This window comes from Hypomesus transpacificus, unplaced genomic scaffold, assembly GCF_021917145.1.
Source record: "Hypomesus transpacificus isolate Combined female unplaced genomic scaffold, fHypTra1 scaffold_30, whole genome shotgun sequence".
In the NCBI taxonomy this organism is placed as follows: Eukaryota; Metazoa; Chordata; class Actinopteri; order Osmeriformes; family Osmeridae; genus Hypomesus; species Hypomesus transpacificus.
In genome coordinates, this window is record NW_025813826.1 from 1733284 (window position 1) to 1746752 (window position 13469).

At 44.9% G+C, this 13469-nt stretch overlaps 1 protein-coding gene across 2 annotated transcripts in view; it reads left to right on the forward strand.

Annotated features, from left to right (window-relative positions):
• Positions 1 to 13469, forward strand: part of rasgrf2b (Ras protein-specific guanine nucleotide-releasing factor 2b) — a 102623-nt gene that overhangs the window by 17725 nt on the left and 71429 nt on the right. For both annotated transcript variants that reach the window (XR_006955584.1, XM_047015432.1), the window contains exons 9-15: positions 3200 to 3393; positions 3591 to 3700; positions 3937 to 4055; positions 5189 to 5349; positions 8271 to 8337; positions 9035 to 9168; positions 9365 to 9447. Coding sequence is in view for 1 of the 2 variants with exons in the window: in XM_047015432.1 (XP_046871388.1) it covers positions 3200 to 3393; positions 3591 to 3700; positions 3937 to 4055; positions 5189 to 5349; positions 8271 to 8337; positions 9035 to 9168; positions 9365 to 9447 (868 nt within the window). In the remaining variant the exon portion in view is untranslated. The remainder of the gene's footprint in view (positions 1 to 3199; positions 3394 to 3590; positions 3701 to 3936; positions 4056 to 5188; positions 5350 to 8270; positions 8338 to 9034; positions 9169 to 9364; positions 9448 to 13469) is intronic.

The window sequence follows — 13469 nt, forward strand, 5'->3', positions numbered from 1 at the left end:
CTCTCTTGGAAGTCGCTTTGGATAAAAGCGTCTTCTAAATGAATAAATGTAAATGTAGTAGAACATAACATTTCAAAATAATTTCAGTTAATCAAACAGCTGCAAGACCCAGTGAAATGTTATAGGCTAGCTAGCTCTAGCAAAATGACGCTAGCATCGCTAACAACATTAGTAATTCAACTTTGGTAGTGTAACCGAGGTCTTTGTAAGTTCGGTTTATATCTAATTGTATATGATCCTATGGACAAAAAGACACGGACGCTGTCTTTTTTCATAATTTGTATTTTACCACTGCTCTTCTTGACATCGCTATTTGAACCAAGCCCCCACCCCTCTCCCCTCGGCTTGAAGCAACGGCCCCGGTGGATGTAGGTGGTATTGCATTTACGGTTAGGTTTTGACTCTTCCGGTCGTTTTTATTCTATTAACTCCAGTCAACATACAAAACTATCTCCCCCAAAAAATGTGGTTTCATTCTCGAACCTGGCTCATAATACTAGCTTTTTTGTAGAATAATTTTTCCTGATTTTTGTTAAGTTTGAAACCAATCCGAAATGGGTAAACTAGCAACCCATTTATTTGCCATGATGGCAAATATATTATGTTAAGAGCGAGCATAGATTGTTGACATGTCTATCTGGAGCAAAGACGAAGAATTATACTTTAACTGTTAACCACAATTTATGTATTTAAATAATATTAGTCTTGCTTTCAGAAGCTTTTGTTAAACACACCCATTATTCTTTTTTTGATCGTGTCATCAAGCCAGACTGCTTTTGTGGGACAATGAAGGTCCTCAGTGATTATGTTTCACCCCCACTTACATCTGATGGAAACGTCTTGTAGCCTATATGGTTCTGTGAATAAGCCCCTTTCAAAGGCAAATGTTCAATAAAGTATATTTTAGACACAGTTCTCAAGCTTTTATTTATTACATTATTACCAAGTCTTGTTACATCACGTTATATCCATTAATAGGCGTTTGGTTATGCAGGATGAACTTATAAAACACCGGCCACATTTCTACACTGATGATAAATTGAAGGCAGTGTGAAGTTTGTGGCATTTCGTTTGAATATAACGTTGACAGTAAGCTATGGTAAGTCAGCATTATGGAAGATTTCGGTTACCAAAATAACTAAGCTTTCTTTGCCTGGCGTTGACAACAACGGAGCTGTTCATGTTAACAGTTTATTTCATCCGATACAATGCATTGGAAATCATACTCATATCACGAAGAAAAAAAGTAACATATGTGATGAGTTCCATCTACAATAGCCCCATATTTAGCCCTATAGCCTATTTCTAAAAAACAAGTGAAAAGAATACTATACAGTGACAGAATACATTTCCGTTAAGTTTGCATCATGTCTCTGATTCTTATCTGACTTTCTGCCCATAGATTCTGCCACTGCAATGCCTTAGCTCACACGCTCGTAACCATATAAATCTATGTATAAAACTCTAGTTCCGCCACTGACGCACACACACACACACACACATGCAGTCTTGTCTGTTTCCTCTGCTATCTCATCCTAAAGCAGACACACACCTGATAGACAAAGAATGGCCTGACACCCAGACAGACCATAATTCCTCTACCCCTAAAACCCACCCTGACTAATAAGAATCACCAAGGAGACCCAATCTTGAAGCAGGGCTTGTTCAGAGACAAAGACACAAGCATTAATGATGCATTCAGAGAAAGAGGGAGAGGAGACAGAGGGAGAGAAGAGAGAGAATGAAGAAAAGGAGAAAGAGGGAGATAATGATAGGCAGTCAGACAGAGAAGGGAGGGAAGAGAGGAGACAGAGGGAGAAAGAGGAGAGGAGACAGGCAGAGAGGAGAGAGTCGGACAGAAAAGGAAGGGAGAGAAGAGAGGAAACAGAAGGAGAAAGAGGAGAGGAGTCAGAGGGAAAGAGGAGAGAGAGGGAGTAAGTGAAAGAAAGGAGACAGAGGAAGAATGGAGAGACTGAAGGAGAGGAGAGACAGAGATGGATTTTGACTCTACTACGCTAACCGCGGTACAGCCTTCCAGAAATAAGATTTGTCACAGCCCTATTCACAGCATAAAATTACCGTACGGAACTTTAACACAAACATTGCGATCAATCTACGCAAACATCGCAAGCAATCTTCTGCAATTTATGCTAACATTGCAATCAATCTACGCAAACATCGCAAGCAATCTTCTGCAATTTATGCTAACATTGCAAGCAATTTTCTGCGTCCTCATAACCAGTAATGCACAGATCGAGGAGAGCATTGTTTTCGTGCTTTAATGTTTCGTTTCATTTGACATAACTTCTGACGTATACAGAATCAGAATCAGAAAGGGATTAATTCGCCATGAAAGTTTGCTTAGACAAGGAATTTGCTTTGGCAGGAAGGTGCATACAATAAACATATAGGAATCTTAAATTTAGATATATGGTCTAACTATACTAAGGATACATAAACTAGCAATACTAAGTGGAATACAATTTAAATAAAATATACAATAAAATAAAATATAAGTTGCCATAAAATAAAATATAAGTTGCCAATTTACAGTATAAAATACAATATAAAATACAAATATTACACAAATTGTGAAGTAGTGCAAATGCAATTGTTTTAGACATGAAGTCATTAAAGTCAGTGTGAACTCTTGGCCTTGTTGAGGAGGCCAACAGCGGAAGGTAAGAAACTGTTTGTGTGGCGTGAGGTTTTGGTCCTGATGGACCGCAGCCTTCTGCCGGAGGGGAGTGAGTGAAACAGGGAGTGTCCAGGGTGGGAGGAGTCGGCTACAGGAGCCACAGAGAGGCCACAGAGAGGAGCAAGTGAAGGAGAGGGAATAGAGGGAGACTGGAGAGGAGACAGGTAGACTAAAGGAGAGGAAAAACAGGGACAGAGGAAAAAGGAGAAAGACAGGAAAAGGGAGAAGAAGAGGCTGAATGATAAACAATCTGCTCTCCAATGCCACTAATTTGGTTCTACTTTGGTTCAAATCTGGTTCTAGTCTGATTCTGCCTTACTTCTAGCTTGGATCTACTCTGGTTCTAGTCTGGTTCTGCTCTGATTATGTTCTGGTTCTGCTCTGGTTCTAATCTGGTTCTACTCTGGTGTAGTTGTAGACTAACTGTATAGTCTGGTTCATTCTGAGTGGATGAATGCGTATACATATGTGTTTTCTTTAATGTGCCCTTCCCACTCCCAGCGGATCTGTTTGACATCTTGCTCCCCATGCTGAACATCTACCAGGAGTTTGTCCGTAACCACCAGTACAGTCTGCAGGTTCTGGCCAACTGCAAGCAGAACCGAGACTTTGATAAGTTGCTTAAGCAGTATGAGGCCAACACTGCCTGTGAAGGACGCATGCTGGAAACCTTTCTCACATACCCCATGTTTCAGGTAACACACACATTCATACGCATGTATGCATGCATGCATGCATGCACACACACATGCCGGCACATACAAACACATGCAGGAAGGTACACACACATATACACACGTACTCACACGCAATTGATGATCCATCTCTAACCTGTGTAACTCATTTTCCGCCCCTTTCTGTTTCTTTCTCTCTCTCATTCTCTCCCTCCCAGATCCCTCGCTACATCATCACTCTACATGAGTTGTTGGCACACACTCCACATGAGCATGTGGAGCGCAAGAGTCTGGAGTTTGCCAAATCTAAGCTGGAAGAGCTGTCAAGGTGCGTGAGTGTGTGTGTGGGTGAAAGCATATGTATGGTGTCGGTCAGACAAAAACACTGAAGCAGTAGCAGGACCTGTAATCTCGATATAAACTAGTGTGTTGTATCAAATAAAAAAAAACAAATTGTATGGTTTGTATGTTATGTGTGTCTGGTGTGCATGAGGTGTGTATGATGTGTGTGTGTGGGATTTGTGTCTGTGTGGTGTGTGTGTGTTTGTGTCTGTGTGCGTCTAGGGTGATGCATGATGAGGTGAGTGACACAGAAAACATCCGTAAGAACTTGGCAATAGAGAGGATGATTGTGGAAGGCTGTGACATCCTACTGGACACCAGCCAGACCTTCGTTAGACAGGGTGAGGCGCTCTACGTTCCCCTAACTCTAACCTTTTACTTTACTCTACTCTTGACCCTCCAAGCTCCTCTAACCATGACCCTTTACATTCCTCTAACCCAGACCCTTTATATTCCTCTAACGTTACCCTCTAAATTCTTCTAACCTGACTCTCTACATTCCTATAACCAGACCCTTTACATTCCCCTAACCCAGACCTTCTACATTCCTCTAACCAGACCCACGACATTCTTCTAACCTGACTCTCTACATTCCTCTAACCAAACGCTTTACATTCCTTTAACCTGACCCTCTACATCAGTGGTTCCCAACCCTGGTCCTCGGGACCCCCTGTCCTGCATGTTTTAGATGTTTCCCATCTCCAACACATCTGATTCAAATGAATGGTCGTTACCAGGCTTCTACAGAGCTAGATAACGTCCCATTTATTTGAATCAGGTGTGTTGGAGCAGGGAAACATCTAAAACATGCAGGACAGGTGGAACTTGAGGACAGTTTTGAGAACCACTGCTCTACATTCTTCTAACCAGACCCTCTACATTTCTCTAACCAGACCCTCTAAATTCCTCAAACTTGATGCTTTACATTCCTCTAACCTGACGCTCTACACTCCTCTATACTTCAACCTCTACATTCTTCTAACTTGATCTTCTACGTTCCAGACGTCTACATTCCTCTAACCTAGACGTCTACATTCCTATAATCTGAAGCTCTATGCTACTCTAACCCAGACCCTCTACATTCCTTTAACCTAGACAGTCTACGTTCTGTTGCGCTCCTCTAACTCTGACCCTGTACGCTCCTCTAACATAAACCCTCTAAATTCTTCTAACCCAGACCCTCTACGCTCCTTTAACATAAACTCTATACATTCTTCTGACCCAGACCCTCTACGTTCCCCACTAACCTCGACCCTCTAACCTCACACCTCTACATTTTTCCAACCCTGACCCTCCAATATCCTTTAACTCAGAACCTCCACACTTCTCTAATCCAGAACCTCTACATTTCACTAATCCTGACCCTCTATGCTCCTGTAACCCAGACCCTGACCTTGGAACACTGACCCAGATACTGTACCATCTTATCCCTCTCCCCCCTTCTTCCCCCTCTTCCCCTCTTCTTCCCCATCAGGATCTCTGATCCAGCTCCCGTCCGTGGAGCGAGGTAAGCTCAGTAAGGTGCGCCTGGGCTCTCTGTCTCTGAAGAAGGAAGGAGATAGACAGTGCTTCCTGTTCACCAAGCACTTCCTCATCTGCACACGCAGCTCAGGGGGCAAGCTGCACCTGCTCAAGGTCAGGCACATATGCATGCACATTCCTGTATACACACGCATGCACACAGAAACATACTGTGGCAGCCACTTAGAGGGATGAGATGCAGTGTTTCCGCTATGTTGATTTTGCAGTGGCGGCCCGCCACGGCTACATTTCTGCCGCCACGGTATCAGAAATAGGGCTGTACATTTTAGGCCGTATATCAGCAGTGATTGTTAGAGTGCATGTCGGGGAATAGCACGGACACTGCAGTTGAGATTGCGTGTGTGCGTCCTTGAGAACTGTATGTCGTATAACTTGTGTTGTCAGGTCATTTAAGCCTGTTCTTGTGTTAAGGCCGAAATATGCTTCTGCGTCTCCGTTTACGGATGGGCGGGCGCACGGATACGGACGGATAGACTGCGTTTATGGTTCTCCGTAGGCTGTTGGTACTGAAAACAATTCACCGCCAGAAGAGTAGGTGGCGCAGCGTTTTTTTGTTTAGACGTTGTTGAGTGTTTATTTAGTTAGGTTACCGAGAAGTCAGAGCAAATTTACAAATTAGCCGTTTCATCAATAAAATACGCACATTTTCAGCAACTACACTGCCCATTTCTCGTCACATTTTATTCAGATGCTCATTTACATGTACCGTTTAGCTGAAATATGAATTGTAAAAACTTTACAAGCAATGGCGGTCAAAGGATTCTGTTCGTCCTGCTATCACGGCAACCCCGCCCCCGCCCCTGACGTAAGCGGTACTTAATACTGACCAATCACAGCCAAGGGGGTCTCCGTAGCTCTCCGTAGCTCTCCGTAGCTACGACGGATAGTTAGAAAATTCAGGCGGTGCACGTCAAGCTCTCCGAGGGCTGACGGAGAGCTTGTAGAGGGCGTTCCAAGGAGACGAGGGCGTTCCCATGTGTCCGTTTTTCGAAAAACGCAGAAGCATATATCGGCCTGTAGTCTATAGTTCTTGCAAATTTAAATTACTGTAATTTTCAGACTATAAGGCGCACCGTTATATAAGATGCAGCAGCTAAATTGAATGATGTGTGCATATATAAGCCGCACTGGACTATAAACCGCAGGTGTTTTAATGTTTAATTACCATATGTAGTTAGTTGTCGGGAAAGACATGGCTGCTTGAGGAAGCTCCCATGTATTAACCGTTAGCCGTTAGCTGTAAAAATCCATAGATTAGCCACACCGTTACATAAACCGCAGGGTCGAAAAATGCGACAAAGGAGCGGCTTATAATCCGAAAATTACGGTAAATTAACAGGTGATTTTCGTTGTTTGTATTCTGCTACCAAAATTGCACATCTGATTGATTCGATAGCGATTGCTGCCGTTGCTCACGTTTGTATTTTAGGTGAATTATTATGCTGAAGTAGTTTTAATTAATAAATAGTGGGTATATTGTTATTATTTACTACAGAATGCCTAGCCTATCAAGATCAAATGAAGCAGACAATGTACATGCTTCCGAGTGGCCTACCTTAATCGATAGTCTAGGCCACTGACCATTAACAATAAGTTGTTACGTCAATTATTAATTGGCAGCCTTTATGCCATTTAGAACATATTTTGAGCGTAAGGTGTCTTTTAAGTAGGCAAATGTTATTTCTTTAGGAGAAATAAGACGAAAATATGTGCAATATTACATTAGCTATTAGACTATTACATGAACATGCTCCGAAATATAGGGTTATAGGGTTAAAATCCTACAGGAAACACTGAGATGCATAAAATTCAGGAGGTTGTACAAAGAAATTGGGAAATGGCACAATTGTTGATACAATTGACATAATTATTTATTTAACAAAAAATTAGCAGGTCACAACGGTGTGGCTCGTCCGCTGAATAGAGAGCGGGAAACCATTTAAACAGGGCTCGACATTAAGGCTTGTCCGTTTGCCCGGGACAAGTGGATTTTTTTGTAGGGCAAGTGGAAGAGAAATTTACTTGCCCCACTGGACAAGTTAAAACTCAAACAAAATAAAATGCCATGTTACTTCACGATTATATTTTACCGATTTTATTTGAACGAATTCTGCATTAGTACAACACAAAAAAAGCTTAGTCCCAAGATCTCTACAGACCTTGCAGCTAATTTAATGCTCAACACTTGAACGGGGGCTTATTACTTGAAAGAGGAATGATTTACTGTATCGTCTCAGTTACACTATCAGGGCTTTGAAATACTGTGACTTGCTCAAGTAGGCAAATGGCTAGTAGAACATAACATTTCATAATAATTTCTGTAAATCAAGCAGCGCTGCAAGACCCAGTGAAATGTTCTACAGCTAGCAAACTAACGTTGGCTAGCATCGCTAACAACATTGGCTGAATCTACTTCGGTAGGCAATCCTCAGTATTTGCAACCTAGCTTAACTTATACTGTATCTAAAATAAGATAAATAGCCCCGAGACGAGCTTTCATGGGTGTTCGCGCGTCTATGTTGCTTCACTCCGTGTGCCTGCGCCTCGTCCATTACTGTTTACATTGTTAGCAGGACTACTTGGTTGGCTTTGCCTGAGAAATACAAGTTTTGACGTGAGAGCGTGTGAATTGGTTGACATGCGTGTGTCTCACGGCCAATGCCTGAGAGTTGGCAGCCTGTATTAAAAGGTGTATAGCCCACTTTACAGTTGAATATTAGCTGATATTTAACTACGTACATTTAGCCGGTACAAATGTTGCTAATGCTTTCTTGGTACACAGCTGCCGACACTAGCTAGCTAGAAACGTGTACACACAAAAACATTTTTTTTTTAATGATAAATCTTTACCCGGACAAGTGACTTTTGTGCATGGACAAGTGAAACGTAAATGTACTTGTCCAAAGGACAAGTGTCTCAAAAAGTTAATGTCGAGCCCTGATTTAAAGTTGCAGCCCTCTACCCTCATCACACATACACACACTCACACATACTACAACCCTTCCTGTCTACAGCAAGGAGGAGTCCTCTCTTTAATAGACTGCACTCTCATAGAGGAGCCTGATGCTGCCGATGAGGAGGGTGAGTCCACCATGCATGTGTGTGTGTTCTTCCCCAGCTCATCAATCTGCATAGGTGTGTGTGTTCAGATTGCTAGGCTGTGCGTATGTGAGTGTGGATTTAGGTGCGGGTGTTCAGATAGCTAGGCTATGCGTATGTGACTGTGGTTGTAGGTGTGTGTGTTCAGATTGCTAGGCTGTGCGTATGTCAGTGTGGGTGTAAGATTGTGTGTTCAGATTGCTAGGCTGTGTGTGTGTGTTTGTGTTCAGATTTCTAGGATCTGTGTGCACCATTAGTCCCCAGTAGACTGTGAAGTCTCATTACCAGCCCCCTGTTACTCAGCTAGGTTCATTAGTTTCCCTCCTCTCCCGATCTTTCCTACCTCCATCTTCCTCCACCTTACTCTCCCCATCCCTCTCATTCCTGCTCATCACCCAGGTTAATTATTTTCCCTCCTCCCTCCTCTCCCCATCCCTCCTTCTCCCTGATCCACCTTCCACCCTACTCTCCCCATCTTTCCGCCTCCTGCTCCTTAGCCAGGTTAATTAGTGTCACAGGATTAAAGACTACACATGGCCTCCCTTTAAAATATCACATGGCCATTCCTTTAAATGCCAGGGTCTAATCCTGTGACATCATCACTCCATTAACACTTCTCAGGTCCTTACCACTGACTATCCGTGTGTGTGTGTGTACATTTGTGTGCGCGTGTATGTAGCTAAATCAGGCCAGGTGTTTGGTCAGTTGGACTTCAAGCTGGTGGTGGAGCCGTGTGATTCAGCGTCCTTCACTGTGGTTCTGCTGGCTCCCTCTAGACAGGAGAAGGCTGCCTGGACCAGTGACATCAGCCAGGTACATACACACATACACTGACTTAATTCTGCTACTGTGTATGTATATTCATTATGGTCATCAAAGTTATATTCTTCTGCTTTCTTCTTATGCGTCCATCCTTCTGTCTCCTCTCTCTCTCTCTCTCTCTCTCTCTCTCTCTCTCTCTCTCTCTCTCTCTCTCTCTCTCTCTCTCTCTCTCTCTCTCTCTCGCTAGTGCATAGATAATATCCGTTGTAATGGTTTGATGACTAGTGTGTTTGAGGAGAACTCCAAAGTCACTGTGCCTCATATGATCAAGTAAGAAAACACACAAGGATATACACACACACCCACACATCCATGCATGTATACTGTGGTAACCCGAGGCTGAATCAGCCGCAGCAGGCCAGTCAGCACAATGATCAACTTCCCGCACTGAAGCACAGGTGTGTCACTTTTGCTTGCGTCCAATGAACCAGCTAGGTTTTATTGACTGGGGGTGAAGACAACTCTTAGTGTTAGAGTACTGCCTGTCCCGAGTGTCAGCTCACACGAGAGACCCACTGATACCCCTGCCTATCATAGATGTTCTCTTTGAGCGCTGGCTATGGACATTGTGTGGCCCAGACACAAGACCTGCTGGGGTCACCGTTATATTCTAGTGTTAGTAGTCTATGCCTATGAGTCAACCAGACACGGAAATAGATGCCCGGAAAGTGATCAAGGAGGATGGGAAGAATTGGGACCAGATTTCCATTTACATTTATTCATTTATCAGACGCTTTTATCCAAAGCGACTTCCAAGAGAGAGCTTTACAAAGTGCATAGGTCACTGATAATAACAACAAGATAGCCCCAAAGCATTGCAGGTAGCCAAAAACAGAAGTACACATTGTGAACAACCAAAAATAAGTGCTAAAGGGAAGAAACCATAAGAGCATGTAGTTAAGCAAATGACAATACACAACATGAATCTCTAAGTGCAAGTGTACCTGTAGGAAAGCAATAAAAATAGGATTAAATATAATACAACAGTTTAAATCAGCTACCACTAACCAACAAGAGCAACAGTCTAAGCAAGAGTCATTGTGATCCTTGAGGAAACTAGCGTTGGGTTCAACAAACCATTCCTAAGCACCGTTGTACTCCCGGAACAAGTGCGTCTTTAGCCTTCTCTTGAAGGTGGAGAGACAGTCTGTGTCTCTGATGGAGGTGGGGAGGTGATTCCACCACTGGGGGGCCAGGCAGGAGAAGAGCTTGTGTTGGGACCGGGCGGTCTTGAGCGGTGGGATCACCAGGCGGTTGTCTGAAGAGAACCGTAGGTGGCTGGTGGGGGTGTAAGGCTGCAGGAGAGACTTGATGTAGTCGGGCGCAGTCCCGTTCACTGCTCGGAAGGTCAGTACCAGGGTCTTGAATCTGATGCGGGCCGTTATGGGTAGCCAGTGGAGGGAGATGAGGAGCGGGGTAACGTGGGAGCGTCTGGGTAGATTGTAGACCAGGCGGGCCGCTGCGTTCTGAATCCTCTGAAGAGGGTGGGTTGCGCATGCTGGGAGACCGGCGAGCAGCAAGTTGCAGTAGTCCAACTTGGAGAGGACCATTGCTTGGACAAGCAGCTGGGTGGAGTGCTCAGACAGGTATCTCCTGATCTTCCGGATGTTGTAGAGGGCGAATCTACACGACCGGGAGACCGCAGCAATGTGGGCCGTGAGGGAGAGCTCGTCATCCATGGTAACCCCAAGGTTAGGATCCCAGGGTGATTGAGAGGTCGTGGGAGATGGAGGGTTTGGCCGGGATGATGAGAAGTTCCGTTTTGGCAAGGTTCAGCTGGAGGTGGTGCTCGGTCATCCAGGCGGAGATGTCTGCGAGGCAGGCCTCAATCCTAGCTGAGATCCCCGGATCGGTCGGGGGGAACGACAGGTACAGCTGCGTGTCGTCAGCGTAGCAGTGGTAGGAGAAGCCATGGGAGGTGATGATTGGTCCAAGTGAGGTGGTGTACAGAGAGAAGAGGAGGGGTCCAAGGACGAAGCCCTGTGGGACACCAGTGGAGAGCTGGCGAGGGTCTGACACTTTGCATCCCCAGGAGACCTGGTATGATCTTCCCGACAGGTAGGATGAGATCCACTGGAGTGCAGTGCCAGTGATCCCCATCTCAGAGAGTCTGGAGAGCAGGATCTGGTGGTTAACCGTATCAAACGCCGCAGAAAGGTCCAGCAGAATGATGACGGATGACCTGGAAGCCGCTCTGGCAGACTGGAAGGCAGTGGTGCCTGAAAGGAGGGCAGACTCTGTGGAGTGGCCGGTCTTGAAGCCCGATTGGTTGGGGGTCAAGCAGGTTGTTCTGAGAAAGAAAGTTAGACAGTTGGTTAGATACAGCACGTTCAATTGTAGATCCTCCCATATGTACTCTTCTCCTTCCATGAGGTACCCCAGGCCTCCACATGTTTCTCCCTCTTTGAGCTCATGTACAGCAGGAGACCGTGGAGACTTCTGGACATTGCCAAATAGGCCTAGGGTAGTCTGCCGCACTGGGATTGAGCACGTTGCGCAGATGCAACAGCGCTTGAGACAGGTATTGTGACATATTATATCGTAGCCAGTAGCAGAAATAGTGTGGGTGCAGCCACCCCAGGTCCCCGTGCCAGTCAGGGGGCCCCCAAACGCCACCGATCTTGCGTCACTTTACACGAGAAAGGGGCCCTCGCTAAGTGACACACTACAGATAATTAGCTGAAAGAAGCTAACTGCTGCTACTGACCTCGCGCTACCACATTTTGTGAATCCAGCTCTTCTTATCAAACGTAACAGTCACTTAACTCATGGTTACAATGGTAAACCAGCACAGTAATAACAATTACCAGGCAACAAAATGCTACATTTTAAGCAGACTCATCAAAAAAAAATCAGAAAGTTTTTTTAACCAATGGCAAATTTATCAGGACATATTAAGACAACTCTATTTACCGCCATGCATCATGGGAATTTACCAGCTAGGCCTAGATAGCGTGGCTCATTGGCTGGTCAATATAGTGTGGCTCATTGGCTGGTCAATTTCTCTTCTAAATGCTATAGGCTATAGCACTTAGAAGAGAACAGAATATTCGAAAATTGAGAAAAAAATATAAATCGGGCGCATTAAAAACAAAAGAACGAGATAGTAAGAAAAGTGTGGTAACATCGTGTGCTCCTCTCACATCATACTTCTCATCATCATCCAACTGTCAAATTGATAGGCCTAATAGGCCTACTAGGCCTACCGTTAACGTTCCTCAGTCATCGATGGTTAACAACGTTACTGCTAGTGCTAGCCCAACTAGCCTGAAACTGGCTAACGATGAGGATAACAGCCATCAAACCCAGAAAAGCTCACTAGAGGGGACGATTGTCCCCGGCAATTTGAAGAGGAGGATACCTTGTTTGTCGCGGATGCCTCCGGTTCCAGCAGCAGCAGCAGCGCCAGCATGGGTCCTCCAGAGGGGCACCGCCTAGCCAATGTCCTGACTGAAGAGGAATATCCCACTGACCGTTCCTTTTTCCTCAACGGCCTCTCTCCACTGAATTGATCCGTGCGGTGATTGGACATGGTCCTTGCCAGCCTGGTTTGAGGGACGGCTACATAGAGTTCCCATATGACCAGGATAAGCGATGCTTCAGTCCAGAATGGTATATGTGCCAGATGGGAGATAACGTTACAGTGGAGTGTCAGTGGTTGGTGTACTCACCCAGGGCAAACCGACTTTCTGTTGCTGGCTGGGAGAGAGTGGGTTGAGACGCATGAAAGGTCCGGCGCTCACTGGGAGGCAGAGAAGGCATATTTAATGACAAAGTTTTGTTTGAGTCAGGACAGCACTGTCATTGTGGAACTTCTGGAAGCCGAGAGAGAGCAGGTGGAGAAGAACAGAAGGATCCTACAAACGCTCTTTTTAGCCAGACAGGGCCTGGCTTTTCGTGGCCACAGAGAGTATGCTGGGCTGGGAGCCCCTGACTCTAACAAGGGGAATTTCTTAGAGCTCCTGAAGTTGCTGGCTCACTACGACTCCATCCTCGAGCAGCACATGAATAACCCAGTCAGCAGAGTGAACGATGTCTGGGCAGTTAATGGGGCTGCAAGCTAGGGTCAAGGAAAATTGCTCAGACAAGGCATTTTATGTCCACTGCTATGCACACAACCTCAATCTAATTCTGATGGATGCTGCGTGTTGTTTGTGTATCGCTTAAGTTTTTTTCGGTACACTCGAGACCTTGTACTGTTTTTTAACTTCAAGCCTTCCGAGGTTTAAAATACTGGAGCAGGAAATATGCAACTGGAAAGAACCGCTCTTACGCTGAAAAGCCTTTCTGAC